We start from the raw sequence: 16,278 nt of genomic DNA, 5'->3' as shown, positions 1-16,278 counted from the left end.
GTACCAACGACGTTCAGGAGTTATGCTTCTTCCCACAGGTCACCGCTGGCGACCATGTTTTCTTATTCACGTGGCTTCTTGGCTTCTGTTGGTGTCATGTCGGATTATTTCATGGAGTCTTGTGTTCTTGAAGTCTAATACTGAATGGTCTAAGAGATACCCCCACGTAAGTGTCGCTGCGATCACATTGGATTTGATTCACAGTTAAACCTTTACCTCAAATGAGTGTTTTCAATGTTTTATACCTGCTGAAGGTCACGTCTATCCTTGCAGTCTTCCTAATGAGGTGGGCAATCAGATCATCCATATGGTACTCAGTCTAAGTAAACTTATCCTCAGTACTTTTTCGTTACACTCCTCCAGTGAGTCTAACAAAACCTTATGGGAGGTCGCGTCAGGTAATCTTTGAGATTGACCAATGAGGACACAGCTTACCAAGTCGCGAAAGTGGATATTCGCACATACCTTCTGAACTTTTTATCTCGAAAAGGTTCGTACACGAACGATTCAAAATGCTATTTAGTGTACGATCCCTTCCGGGTGATGCACACGGCGCACGTTACAACCATGACAACGGTGAGTAAACAGTCCTTGAAAATAGTGTTTTTGGCAATATTTAAGGATGTCGTATTGCGGAAATATTAGCTAATGGTAACCATGTCAACAGAACCCCCAAAGCGTATATACAGCTGGTCAAATAACTGTGTTATATACAGATTTTTGTTTGTGGAGAAATCTTTGTCGGTAACCTGAATATTTTGAAAATCCCTCCGATCCCTAAATAGCAGCCGTTGTTTGATTGGTTAAATCTATTTAACCGTCTCGCGTTTGATTGGACAGTTATATGTAGCTCAAAGGTTACCTGACGCGACCTTCTACTAGGTTTTGTTAGACTCAGTGGTTTACTTAGACTGTATGGTGCTGTGACTCTAGATTTTGTTCTCGTTTTAGCGATGGGACTGGTTTGGTTCTGCGTCTGCGTTTCCTGATGGCGGCACTGATAGCTTCGTTTACAAGACTGCTGGGTAATGTACGGGGAGGTGAATGCGGATTTGAAGCGGTTCAACTCCTAACTGAGGTTTTCAGGGGGTAACTGTTAATGATGTGTGGTTGACTACTCGACTTGCACTCAGCAGTATTCCAGCTGTATAGCATCTGTGTGTAAATCATATAGCCTTGACCAGACAGTCCAGTCAGCATCATGTACATGGATCGACCCAGCTGGGACACAATGACATATGTCAGTCAAGTCGATGAGACTGGCAGCCTGATCCCGTTATATATTAGTCGCTTTTGTTAGTGAAGATCAATTCTAATCCGGATCTTAACGGGTTCTATAGTTAATGCAAATGTCAGATCTGAATCATAGTAAGTTGCTCGAAATGCCAATACTTTTACATGGTTATAAAATATTATCTGCGAATGCTATGATTTTTCTCGGTCGGGAGGTAACTTTATCAGTCTATAAAAATTGAAATGCGTTTCTTCACGTTACTTGCACTTCTTGTTATTTTCCCAGCAGCAACAGTTTTGGACACAACCGTCCCAGCACACAAAAGACGTACGTCTCTGACTATCAGTCGGCTAAGTCGCCACTCACGACCAGCGCCGAGCGCTGTGGAACCTCTTCTGGCCGAGTATGTTATGGACACTACCAGTGGAAGCATCAAAGACAAATGCCACAGTTACCCGCTATACAGCATATACAAGAGTCTTGAAAACTCTATTTAACCTATACACAATCATATATTTAAAACCTGATTATAGCGTCGGAAAGACTGCAAAAAAGGTCATAAAATAATTATAGTACCCGTATGGAGTACCTCGCCAACCTAGTGTCTCAGTTGACAGAAGACCATGTTTAAATTCTCACATGGGTATTATGTGTGACGCTCATTTCTGGTGTATCCCGCCGTGATATTGTTGAAATGTTGCCAAAACGACGTAAAACTATACTCACTGATATATATCCCTATCGAAGCCAGCCAGACCAGTGTGTTCCCCAGATCCTCATCTTAATATGCTCTCACATGCATGCGAAACAATCATGTATTTTACACCCTCTAAATACAGAGGGGTGAGGTCGCTTCGTGGATAAAGTGTTCGCTTGTCATGCTGAAGGCCCTGGTTCCACTGCCCATATGGGTACACGCCTAAAGGTATCCCCCGCATTTTTATTCCCGGAATATTGCTAAAAGCGGAGTAAAACTAGACTCACTCACTCTTTCCTTCTCCCCGTAATTAAGTTTAGCATTTGTCACCTGTTACATTGTCTCGTGGTCCGACCTCATCAGACGTAATAGCTGTCACCGCTGTGTCACATGTATTGAATGTCGCGAGACAGTAATGATTCCTGGCAACAGGTGGTTTGTATTTGGTAGACAGCTGATGGCCCTGCTGCTGCCCGGATACATTGTCATCCTCATCAAATTGAAATAGATCGAGTGTTGCATCAAGATGCCTGTTCGTCAGCTGTCACCTTGTAATACTTGGTCGCTATAGGAGCATGGCTAATGCAGAGGTAAAAATATCCACTGCTTGTATAAATAAAAATTATGTCATTTTCTCATTTCAAAACTGAATGATACTCTTTTGTGTTACGTTCTGGTTCAATTGTTTCATTTGTTGGCTATTTAATGCCACACTCATATTCCAGATGTAAGTAAGGTACATGTATTTAATGAAAAGGTGGCCAGACAAACTGGTGATCGATAGCATGAACACGATACCACCTCGCCAGGGGTCGCTTCAGTCCCTGGTTCAGTCTTCAACCAATAAAATTGCTGTAACATTCAGTGAGTGACTTGTCGTTTACTCCACATTTAGCAATATCCCAGCAATATCTCGACAAGGACAAGATGACATCAGAAATAGGCTTTACACAGTTTACACATGTGGGGAATCGAACCCGAGTCTTTCTACGTCACGATCGAACGCTTTAACCTCTAGGCTAGCCAAACTGTCATATTTTAGTCATTTTTTTCGCAGGTAAGTTGGTACATAAAAACTATTACTACATAAACACGAGGTACAAGTATGGTGTCAGGTCGAATTAGACCAGTGCATCACAAATGCTAAATTGAGATTTCAGTCATAAACGCGATCCCGTTCGACCCAGAGAAATCTACATACGGAAGTACTGACCTCGCAAACCAGCTTCACGTCGAGAGATGGCGCATAATGTGGATGAGCCTGTGCACGTCAGTGAGTGTGGTTCCCTGTTGCTATATTTTAGGACGAGAGATGGCTTGAACCACCTGCCTATCTACCAATACTTATTTTACTATGTTTGTCCTGTTTATAGCAACATTCTTATTTACTTTTCATTAGGAGCAGAAGACAACACTGGCAAATTAGTGGACGGGTTCAAGAGATGATCTACAGGTAAGATAGTCATTTTATTAAAATTTCATTTGCTCATTTGGCAACATAAAATTCAATCGATTGAAACATATTACTTTTATTGAGGTGTCTTTGAATCTTTGACTTATCAAATTATTCCAGAATGTTTTGTGCGAAACGTTAAGCAGTCCGAACTATAGCAAAGGCCCAACATGAGATGGTTTTGATATTGTCTAGAGCGCCGTAAAATCACTCCGTTAGTGTCCATTTCCGTCTTTCTGTCTAAACTCGGCCGCGAGGCGAGCGAGTGACGGTGACCTTAGTGACGTGAAGCGTGAAGGACAGGTGCTGGGTTTCGGAGGAAGTTGTGGTTGGTACAACGACAAGTGTTCCCTTTGTATCACCCACTGTTGTGATCCTTGGAAGTGCAAGTACAAGAAATGGGCCCATAGCTTCTCCAGGACTGGGTGGTCGCTGCCTCTATACATTGAGGTCGATTCAATAAAGAACCTTAACATGAGTACAACTGTGTCTGTTGTTACTGAAAACAATCAATAACAACTGGTTCAAGGTCATCCATATCATTTCCATAGGCTAGCCCACACAAAATAACTAGTTTCCAAGCTGATATGAGCTATTCTGAACTGAGCTGAAATGGGGTGATGTGAACGAAGCATATTTACAACTGCACATAGATAACAACACTCACTCATCCAGCCATCCACCCAATCAATCACTCTACCAAGAAGAGCGCGTCATTTACGTATAATGATTATAAGTCTCCAGACGTTTTCGATCACTTTTCTCTACTGGTGTCTGGAAGACAAAGATGACAACCACACAAGGACCGGAAAACATATAGTAGGAACAATAACTTGTCCGTATCAACAATAACCTATCCGTATCAATAATGATAACAATACTGTTCCGGGGACAGAGGGTTACAACAATCCAGTTTTGGAATATGGATAACAACGAAGTAACAACCGAACGAACATCGAGAACAATGCAGTTACGAAGAAAAACATGCCAATACACAACGTATCCAGAGGAACAAAGTGTTACGTGGGGACAAAGATAACAACAGTACAGTAAATGGGCAACATGGATAACAGCAATACAGTCACTTAGCCACATGGTGACAGCAGTAGTTTTTAGAGAAAATGGATAACAACAATACGGTACTGAGCAACTTGGATAACAACTTACAGTTTCTGAGCAACATTGATAACAACCATTAAGTGAGTGAGTTTATATTTACGCCGCACTCCAGCAATATTTCAGTTATATGGAGGACGTCTGTAAGTAATCGAGTCTGGAACAGACAATCCAGTGACCAACAGCATGAGCATCGATCTGCACAATTGGGAACGATGACAAGTCAGCAAGCCTGACCACCCGATCCCTTTCGTCGCCTTTTACGACAAGCATAGTCGCGATAACAACCATTAAATTACTAGAGAAAATAGATGTCAAGAATAGTTACTGGGCTACATGGATAACAATCATTCTGTTACAGAGCAACATCTATAACAGCAATACAGTTACTGGGCAATATGGATAACAGCCATACTGTTACTGAGCAACGTGGATAACGGTCACACTGTAACTAAACAACATGGATAACAGCCATACTGTTACTAAACAACATGGATAACAAGCATACAATCCCTGAGCAACATGGATAACAGCCATACTGTTACTGGGCAACATGGATAACAACCATGCAGTTACTGATCATGAACATCATGGATAACAGCCATACTGCCACTGTGCAACACGGATAACAACTGTACAGTTACTGGGCAACATGGATAACAACTACACAAATAACAGCGAAAGCAATTGCTTTGACGACTCTGCCTTTAGACTTATCCCAGAGGTTTCCACCGTTTAGAGTATACATACATGGATTCCGGTCAGGACATGCAGGGGCATGGATATGTATATTTATCGCTTACGTTGTTCAACCGATATTGTGTTATTAACCGCATGTCGTTAATTGGCTTCGTGGACGGAACTGTGTGAGTCAAGTGCAGACGACTGTTACTTGTGTTTGGGATGGGCGTTTAGTGATCGTTATGGTATGTTCTGAATAGTGACTTTGGACTTTGTTTTAGCTGAAATTTCGTGTGATTGTGGAAAGGGTTTCGTCCCTGTGTTTGTGCGTTATTTTGCTTGTACAACGTACCCCTCACAGTTTACACATCCGGTCGGTGTATGTGGCACATTCACTGAAATATTGATAACACCGACAGTATTTTATTCGTTTTGGACATTCTGTTACCCGTTAGGAATATGAGACACTCGCGATAACCGTACGTCGAATGGAGAACACCATTGCATCTGCAAAAATACAAATGTAGGGTTTCTTGTGGTGAACATACTACAGAGTGAGTCTCAGTTTGTTTTAACCGAAGAGCAGACCAATGGCTACTGACGAGGCATTTAAAAATGAAAAAGGAAGACGGGAAAACGACCGGTAGCTCCGAAAACTCATACTCTGTTCATACAGAAGAGATTAGAACTAAAATAGATTGAGTCAAAAAAGAAACTTTACAAAATGTAATTTTTAAAAATAATGAATATTTTTTCTCTGATGATACATCTGTGTATCCGAAATGGGATCCCTATCTTTCGACTCTAGAACAACGTTAGCAACATCCACTCTAACCCATCCATTCGTCGTGCAAATGACGTTAGTGCCAAGTCAGGTTTGCACGTGCAGTTGATCATGTGACCTTCTCATCGAAGTTTTCATCATTTGCACGTGTTTGCATTGGCCAGTAGAAATGAAAAAACACTTTTATACCTCAGTTCTAATGGTACTTGTAATGCCTCGATTGTCAAATGTGCAACGCCAACGTGCTGCTGGCATGTTACATGCGGAAGATTAATAGTACTGTGTATAACTTGCGAGGTCTTCTACAACAAACTGGCACCACTAGTTTAGAACTACCTTTCCAAACTGATATATTTAGCAATTCATGGGAACACTTTCTTGTCAAATAGACTGTATGCTACGATTAAAGCCTTTTCAACAATATACCATATCACGACATGTCATCTACATAGCGGAAGAAAGCCGGAAGTGACGTTTACAACTTTGATCCCACGTGATCAGATGTCAGTAAGTATCTTCAATTATTGACATGAACTATCGCTTAATGTTACGAGACCGTCAACTGCTTGACTCCCAAAAACTGTGTGACCTCAATTTTTCAGTTTTCGATGAAAGGTCATATCCCGTAGCCATGGGTCCTCTGTTTTCTATAAATTGTCAGTATTTTGGCCAATACAGGAATATTCACCGAGAGGGTTCGGTTTCGGTTGTGTTGCGATCTAACAGTCTAGAATGACTCTAGTTGTCCACTTGTTCGTGTGTTTAGCTGCCCTGGCGTGCCTCGGCCATGCATTGGGTGAGTGACTTTTATATTGCATAAATCCGGAGATGTCATGGAAATCAGTATCACTGGGTGCAATGTTGAAGAGTTAGTCTATGTGAATTTATGTTTAGGTCAAACTGCGTGCCGGATATATTTCGTTCCGATAAATCATTGTATTAATAACATGAATTTGTTTTCACGTAAAAGTTTGTTTTCATGTCTCGTTTTATTAAGTACATGAAAAAACGCAAAGGGAAAGCTGAGTAGATTAAAATTATATCTGATAAAAATAATCAGTTATTGATATTAATAATTGTGTTCATTTCATATCACAAATATTTAATACTTGTAGTCTCACATGCCGCAAACAGCAGTAATATCTTCGTGACATCAATACATTCATCATTATATAGTTCTGATGTCGGACGACACGCCAATATTCTTCGAATTAAAAAAAATAGTTATTTATCTATTTATGATGTGTTATATGTGTATTCGTTTTTATTTAACACCGTAAGCACCCATATGACTGTTATTGATGCCGAAGGTTTTGAAATGTATTGACAAATAACCTGACAACTGGGACAACGAATTCATCAACGAGGCAGTAGTTTGCAATATGCACAGACGTTTGTTGTACAGTATCGTCCTAATGCTGTCATTTGTCTGTTAAAAACATTATTTTTTCTTAATACGTATAATATAAACCTAAACCGTTGCAAAATACATTTGATATATTCATTCCGGTATTCATAAGATATAATTATGATTAAATTCGTCATTGATTGGAGTTTTTATATTTGTTTAATAAGTGCTCATATTTTCTCATCGTCCAACTCCGTCACACGATAGCCAGAACTGTGAAGCATGTATCATTAAATGTCGTATATCGCACTGATTGCGGTCAGTTCTGTGAAGCAACCGCTTGTTTAATGCCCCGGAAACAATTTAATTCTCATCAACGTTTGGACATGGACTTTAAGTGGCTAGTTAACATCCGTCAATTTATTCTCATTATACTTGGTAGGGACTGGGGCAGTGTGGGTGTTGCTCTCTCCTTTAACCTTTCACTTCCTGTAAGATTATACTTAATTGTCCCCTGGCTTTGTTCTCTGCTGTATTCAGGATGATTCAGGAGAGTTAACGCTACCCCCGTCTATATTCCACCTGCATGACGGACAGTACATGAATCAAAAACCGGTGGTTCATATCATGAGCAACCTTCAATGCCGTCACGATACGACGCCCGGCAATCAAATTAGCGAGGCTGGACATCTATTTTGTAGCCTCGAAGAGAAAACAGGGAGTCTTTTCTAGCCTCAAGTCGCCAAACGTTGAATTAGTGCAATGAGTATATTGCTTGTTCCAACTGTTGGTTTAACGTCATTGGCTCGATTGGTTTAACGTCAAAGGCGTTTATGCCGATTTGAACCCTGCATCAGTTGCGTCAAGAACGATCAGTCGATTTTGCAATATCATCATCCCCTTGATTTGCTTGAAATGTATTTCTGTTCACACAATAACAAATTGGTACCCGACACAACGGGAGGAAAATATGGAATCAACGTAGAAGCACCTATGGTCCAAGACAGGCAGTTTGGTGTGTGCTATAGTCAATTGCAAAGAGCTGAGGCTTAAATGGTGGCGAAAATTGCATGACGTTATAGATCTCATTTCAACAGCATGCTAATGGCACCGCCATATAGCTGGAATGTTGTTGAGTGCGGCGTAAAACTAAAATCATTCACTCACTCACTCGCTGATGCTTTCGGACCATTACAGGCAGTGTTAATTTTTTCAGTTTCATGAATATGAACTCTTTTGTCAATATTCATTTCGCTAATGTAGCCAAGAATTGTTGACATATTCAGTAAGCATGTCTTCACCGCGGAGAAGTTCACATAATGTCATCAACTCAACATGCGCGTATACATTGTATACATGTGTGAGACCGAAAAGAAAACCGACTGTTACCAACGATGATTAAAGCTATAGCGACCTACCCCTTTGACACGACAGGCCAAGCTACACATGAACATACAAACCATGTGCATATGTGTGTTCGACACATGATGCATGATATGACAGAGCATGTGTACACGTCAGTGAGTGAGTGTCGTCATATTCTGTTATATTTCAACCAGGTAACAAACACAGGAAACTAGTGGGACTAAAACCTGGATGGTTTGCGTAACGAGCAAAACCTTTAACTATTTTGGTACCCACAGCATGACCGTACATTTCTGAGATATGCAGATCTTTGTCGAATTTTCATAATCAACTTATGTTTTACTTTTCATTAGGCGCAGAGGACAATTCAGAGGAGATTGATGACCACGTTCAGGAAGTGATTCATAGGTAAAGAATACCCTATCACAACTTTGTATTCTTAAACACGTAATTATTACTTGGGAATTTACGATTTTATGCAGATTGCCTATATCATAATCTTACATACGATTTCAAACACTTTCTCAATAGTATCAAAACAATTGAGCCGTTGGTCATATAATAACAATACAGGAAACCAAAGTCATCGTTCTGAAAGGATCACAGATTTATGGGCTGTTTGATGTCAATTACTAGAACTATCCTCGCGCTTTTAAAGTCCTCGAATATTCGTTAATTATTCAACAGTATCATTATCACTCCCGCCTGCACGTCATCAGCTTTGACAACGTCACCACATCATATGCAGAGCGACACACTACTGGATCACTGTGACTCGCTGTTGATTATTGTGGGAAGAAAGAAGCGTGTATCAAAATTATATACTTGAATCACATACTTGAAGTTTACACAGGTTTACAAGTCTTGAGAACTGCCAATTACGTAGAGGGAAGCATCCTCGAAACTAATATACTGGATCCAAGGCACATTATTTTTAAGTAATGGGGAGTTACAAGGATATTTACCTACTCAGTCTCAGTAACCTTAGTCTCAGTATTATTCGTTACACTCCCCTAATAAGAAACCTTAGTAGGAGGTAGCGTCAGGTATCCTTCTAGGGTTTGTTAGACTCAGTACTTAATCTACTTAAATTACATTCAAAGGCTTGGGAAGACTTCTGTTATCAAAATCAAATGACAAAATTGAAGCCTTGAATTTGAACCTGGTACACATAAGACCATTCCTTAAACGGAGTGAAGCGAGCAGATGATGGAATGACGTCACAAATGTAGTTTAAATGTACTTGTAGCATGTAGTTGTTAACACCGATATTAGACTTTGCATACTCAGACCCCTTCCCTAAGTAATTGAAGGAATTACAGCAAATTTGAAGGAATTACATCTCAAATTTAAACGAGCGCGGTCCACTTGCGAAACAATTGCATTCAGCACGGGTGGTCAAAGGTGGATAATTATAGAAATGAAATGCCTGGAACTAAAAACAAAACTCACCGAGACGGGTGCTCCTTCCAGTGACGCCATGTTTAGATGTGAGTTTCAGGACGCGACCGACAAATTACGGAACGGGGCCGAGAAATCTCCGAAGATGGCCGAGCGTGTTCCAAGTATTACCGACATTGCTTCCGACAGGGGCGTTGTGTTTATGTTAATACCGCTAAACTACTGATACCGCTGCAATTGTTTCGCGAGTGGGCTGCGCTTGTTTAAATTTGACATGCAGTTCCTTTAAATTTGCTGTAATTCCTTCAATTAAGTAGTGTGGCCTGATACTGGTACGCCTTGTAATTAGATCACTGGGAAAGAAACTGAAACATTATTTAAAGCGGCATTTAACCCCGAGGGGTGTGGTCCTCTGCAAACAGTCCATGTCAAAATCAGCTGACGTAAAGCGACGTTGGTCATTTGGATGAGTGACCGTGTTTGGCAGCTTGACCCCGGAGACTTTCTTCATGACTTCAGTCCTGCCCCGACAAAGAACAAGGCACGTTTGTTAAACAGTTTTCCCAGCTGTTTGAGTGGGCATCTGGTGGGACAAGCCATATGTTACAGACAGCGTTGGTTATACGGGGTAATAATGTTTCTGCACCTTGAGCACGCTCAAGTGTGTGGATACCGGTGCTTTGTAAATATAATTCCTCATGCGCCGTGAAATCAATCTAACTAATCTCTAATTCCTTCTTTCAGTATACGCTGGGCCGCTAAAAGGGCAGGTGACGGAGACGTCAGTAACGTCAAACACGCCAAACGTGATCGACAGGTGCTGGGATTTGGGGGCCTGTGTGGGCGTTACAATGAATGGTGTTCTGTCTGGGCCACCCACTGCTGTGATCCATTCTATTGCACGTACAGGCAATGGACTGATATATTTTCCACCAATGGGGGACGCTGCGCCTAGACGCTGACGTTTACATAATAAAGATTCGGATAGAGAATTGCAATGCAATTAGAACTGTGTCTGTTATTCTATGCCATTGCTTAAACAGTATTAGAACATTTCAGTATTTGACAGTTTTATGAGACTATTTTCAGTTAAGCCACATCTTTACCTTGTGCGTGAACTACTGGTAAAATCCAACCCTCCAGTGTGAATGAATATGTAGACTTTCTTTTCTCTACAATACTTTAAGAGGTTGGGAGGCGTTTAGGGAAGCGTGTGATTATTATGGCTATTCGTTCAGTTGTCTGCGGAGCTGCAGTTACCAGTAAAGAGTTACTTCCCTTAGGTACACCAGCAAACTAAAACTGTGTATTCAAATTACTGTTCTTCGTGATTATGGTCAATGGGTTTGTCTGCACCAAATTTGTGCTCGTGGGCTTCACAAAATGAGGAATTTTCGGGTTTTTCTCCGAAATTTTAGTTGACCCACATTGATGATCATGAAGAACTGTTCAATTACCAAACGTACTAACCATACATACCAAGAAGGGGCAAAGATGTCACCACGCAGTCCTGTACAAGCTAACAACTTAAAACCCGATGGCCGTTCGTCGAATTTCAGTTCATCAGTAATCACGATATTAGGCCTTCAGTTATTTGTCAGTCAATCGTGCTAGCGAAACTGAGGTAATATTTCAAGAGCTGCACATCTCCGGACATTCCTCCAACCATCGAGCTCACCCACTCGCGTTAAGGCTGAAATTGTATCTCTCTCTCCGGCACAAGGTGTGAAGCACAGTTCTAGTGTCTTCCGCTGTGATATTGCTTAATATTGCGTCAGGCGTGAATCTGTACTCTCTCACTCACAAGCAGGTTCGATTTCACATTGACCACAAGACCTAAAGTCATTACTGATCTTCACAGTAACTTATCAATGAAGAGCAGATGACAGCATATTAACTGCTATGATGGGAGTCGGAAACTCGTCAATCTCCGAGCGTGGATTCCAAGACGGATTGGAAGCTGTCAATGAGTGTATATTTGCAGAGACCATCAAGATCTGCAGCCGAGACGGTTCAACTAAGGCTTGCCCGAATACGCCTTGACGTTCATTAAGTGAACCATGTCAAAGTGACATCTCCCAATGACATTTGAAGTCTTGCTGATCATTGTCATAACGTGCTCTTGCATAATTCTGGCAAGAATTTTAGCTTCAATATTTGTCACCACTTGCGATGTATATGCAAATATAAATGACACATTTAATTTTTTCAGCACTGGTGTTTTAATGGCTTCATATATATCGATTGACGTGGCGAACTGATGAGAAGAGTGTTATAGAGAAGAAGAACAATGACAATTTCAAATGCCTTAACAACTAAATCAAAATTATGTTTTAAATACAAATTACTTCTTGTTGTTCAGTCTGTGCCCAGAAATGGCGGGACGGTTCCCTCCTCGATGACTATCCTGCACTCGCCACTCCATTGTATACCGCGTCTGAAGCAGGACATGCCCTCACAGCAGTAGGGGCCCGAGAAGCTGCAATTTGCCATTACCGGAGCACATGGAGTCTCCCAGGGCCATTCTATGTCCCGCCGGCTGTCTGGGCGTTCTACGTCTCCTTCAGCAGTCTTAACCCTGACAAACAAGTTTAAAGTAACGTTAACATGCAGATTATTACAAAGTACCATTTTATCCTGAGTAATATACAAACTAAAATATGAATGGAACTATTCTCAGACAAATATTGCGTTTAACCCTTCTCTAAAAATTATATATATAAAGAATTAAGAAAATATAGAAACATGATATAAAACTCACGCATCAATAAGCTGAAGGATCTGATCTTGTAGTTCGTCCTGAACTTCTCGTGCGGTCTTCTGCTTCTTCAGAACCTCAGGGACACTGGCTCCTTCTGCCTCTAAACAAAAGGAAAGATAGTACAGTAGCGTCAAGTAACTGGACTAAATTCTCCCAACCCCGGGAGCAGTAAAGTAGCATGGTGTTTAAAGCTTTAGCTCGTTACGCAGAAGACCCGGGTTCGATTCCTCATTTAGATCAATGTGTGAAGCCCATTTCTGATGATGTGATATTGCTGGAATATTGCTGAGAGCGGCGTAAAACCATACTCACCCACTCCCACTACACCCAGTTGACTGGGGAAAGAATATTTCCACACACCTGACATTGCCTCCTGAGACGACTGGTGATTGTCTCTCACTGTACACATGCACCTTGGCTTTGGCTACCGTTCAGGCATTCACCCACGAGCCCACAGGTTTACACCATTGACAAAGATTTAGCTTTAATAGTTTGCATACAGTTCAAACGACATGTATGAAATGTGAACTCGACCAGAAATTCTAAATCGGTTCAGTTTGAAATCATTGCTTATGTGGATTGCGATAGACTGAGTTCATTAACGCCAAAACTGATATAATTACAAACCATACACTTTCGTTTTTCCTTCTGAATGCCCCCCGTAACGATTGCAAGAGATATCTTTGGTGTAATATTTTGGAAATTAGACATAACGGTATGGTCACGCACAGCACACCATCTGAATATAAAAGAAGGCTTTGAAAATATTTGAAAGTTATTAACTCAACTTAACTCTGTAATTAACATTTAAAAAAGAGCGTGTGCTTGATATTAACTTAACAACAACGGCAATGTTGATAGCGCGGATTGACACCCGCAATTGATTGATTGCAATGCACAACATCTACATACCCAAGTTTCAAAGAAACATGCCGAGAATATAGCACATAGCGAAATACACAACCTTCTCGTGATGTGCGTCAGTAGAATGCTACTCACGTGTCAAGAAACAGCTGATCGCAACAAGTGCCAGTAGAGTGGTACATTTCATCTTGTTTTCTGCAAGGTCGGCCGTCTTAGATCGAGTTGGAAAGTGAATGAGATTTGCATTGCGCATGTGGCATACATATTCAGCTATTCCTAGCAAAGATAATTTCATGATTCATTAGGATCGTTGACCTTTGTTTGAACGACGTAAACATGTTAACATTTAAACATGGCGTTGGTATTCAAGAGTTCCCTCATTAACATTCAACTCATTGATGGTACATGGACAAATGTGAATACATATCTGAATATATATTTTTCAAGTGATTTTTAAAATGTTCAAATCCATTCATAGAATATACGCTGCATTAATTAAGAATATATGCAGCTTTAATGATTTATTACTTAAGCTCCTGTAGTTTGGACACTCATAATTATGGACATATATGTATATAATAGGGACACGTCGCGTCAATAGTTTATTTATTTTTTTCGTCGTTAGCAACACATCAGAGAATATCGTTTATCATGGCTAACTTCACATGATGTGTAAATGTCCAATGATGTGCAGTGGTACAATGGGGAGTCCAGTGATATCACGTGATGCTAGTAATACATTTACAGAGGGATACACATTAACGCGGCGGGTGGATAAGGGGCATTTGCAGTAATATCACGGTGATACAGAGTGATGTACAGTGATACAGTTGATATAAAGTGACGTTAGGCGATGTACATTGACACAGGTGATATAAAGTGACGTTAGGCGATGTACATTGACACAGGTGATATAAAGTGACGTTAGGCGATGTACATTGATACAGGTGATATAAAGTGACGTTAGGCGATGTACATTGATACAGGTGATATCTAGTGACGTTAGGCGATGTACATTGATACAGGTGATATAAAGTGACGTTAGGTGATGTACAGTGACGTTAGGTGATGAAGAATGATACTATTAGTTTCACAGTATTCCGTATTAATGAGGGTCTTACAGTCCAGTACACCCTTTAAAAACACTGTGTGGCGAATTTATTACCCTAAAGATCTTTTAATATAGCTTATATTTTTATCTTTAAACAACAACATTCAACATTCGGCAGAATGTGATGTGAAATGTTCCTGAACGGTTGGTTAAGGGAGTTAACTCAGGGTGGCTTAGTTTATGATAAATATTATCAAATTTGAAGCTTTGTTTAAAGACAGGTGAAATACAGAGACATTATATTTTTGAATACCCTTATTAACCCAAACCAACAAGAAATTATTGCAACAATTTCATCTAATTATCATCTTAATACTCATAATTGTATATGTCAACTCTAAAATTTCGATGCGATCAGCCGTTTGACAACCACATTCCATCTAAGGACAAGATCATTCGTACAACCCGTGTAGTGTGTCACGTGACAGATTTGCCGGTTCGTATACCCTGGCAAATCCGCCTACATGGTTTCGTATTCTTTGGTTATTAACCAATCAGAATTCGACAAAGATTAATAAAGAGTGAGAGTGATGTACAGTGACGTTAGGTGACGTGCAGTGATGTTAGATGGTTGATGTGATGAGATGATTTCCGGCATAACAGAGTGATGTAAAGTGACTTTACGTGATGAACAGTCACGTTTGGTGATGTACGGCAATACGGAGTGATGTACAGTGACGTTAGGTGACACAGCGTCATGTACCGTAATTCAGTCAGAAGTAGCTGAATTCGACTCGACACTACTGCCAACTTACCAACATGTCTAAGTGAAATAAATTAGATACACCAGGGAAAGGTTATTGTCATTTGCTTGTGGTCAACAACGCAGCGACAAGCGCGCTTGTTAAATATTCACAGCGGTTTTCCGCATCCTTGTACACAATACTTAGTGTGTATTCGGTTGTTTTTGTCTTTCTCTTCTCCAAGTTCATGGACCTGTTGTAATTCTATTTTTATAATATTAGACAAGTATGGATACACACCCAATAAGATAAAGGTGACAAAGTTTATTCATACGGGTTGGGATTGATATTCAGTAACCCATGTTTGTCGTGAGAGGCGACTAACAGAATCGGGTGGCCAGACTCTTACGAGGTTACACAATTTCATGAATCGATGCTCATGCCGTTGATCACTGGATTGGCTGGTCCAGGCTCGATTATTTACAGACCACCATGTAGCTTGAATATTGTTAAGTGCGGCGTAAAACTAAACCCACTCAGCCTCTGCGCCAAGCTCAAAGAGTGAGATTACTCTAAAGGCAGGTTACTCTAGTTTGTTACATCTTTCTTGAAACGACTGTCCCGTATTTTCATCCATCTCTCCTTGGTTGAACATTTTGGTGAGTCAAGACTCATTTTATTTCTTGTTTTATGGACCCGCCGGTCGTATGTTTTCTAAAATAAGGAAAACAGAATGAATTAAGTTCTCCTGGGGACAAAAGTACGTAGAACAGGAAATAA

At 40.5% G+C, this 16,278-nt stretch overlaps 1 protein-coding gene across 1 annotated transcript; it reads right to left on the bottom strand.

Moving 5' to 3' along the window:
- Positions 1–12,282: 12,282 nt before the first annotated feature.
- On the bottom strand, positions 12,283–13,935 carry LOC137277923 (uncharacterized). Its single transcript, XM_067809933.1, has 3 exons — positions 13,840–13,935; positions 12,841–12,940; positions 12,283–12,657 (listed from the first exon to the last, which is right to left on the bottom strand). The coding sequence occupies exons 1-3, from the start codon at positions 13,889–13,891 to the stop codon at positions 12,438–12,440; spliced, it is 372 nt and encodes a 123-aa protein (XP_067666034.1). The 5' UTR covers positions 13,892–13,935; the 3' UTR covers positions 12,283–12,437.
- Between the last annotated feature and the right edge of the window lie 2,343 nt (positions 13,936–16,278).

This window comes from Haliotis asinina, chromosome 3 (genome assembly GCF_037392515.1).
Source record: "Haliotis asinina isolate JCU_RB_2024 chromosome 3, JCU_Hal_asi_v2, whole genome shotgun sequence".
Classification (NCBI taxonomy): Eukaryota; Metazoa; Mollusca; class Gastropoda; order Lepetellida; family Haliotidae; genus Haliotis; species Haliotis asinina.
This window is presented reverse-complemented; position numbering and strand designations above follow the sequence as displayed.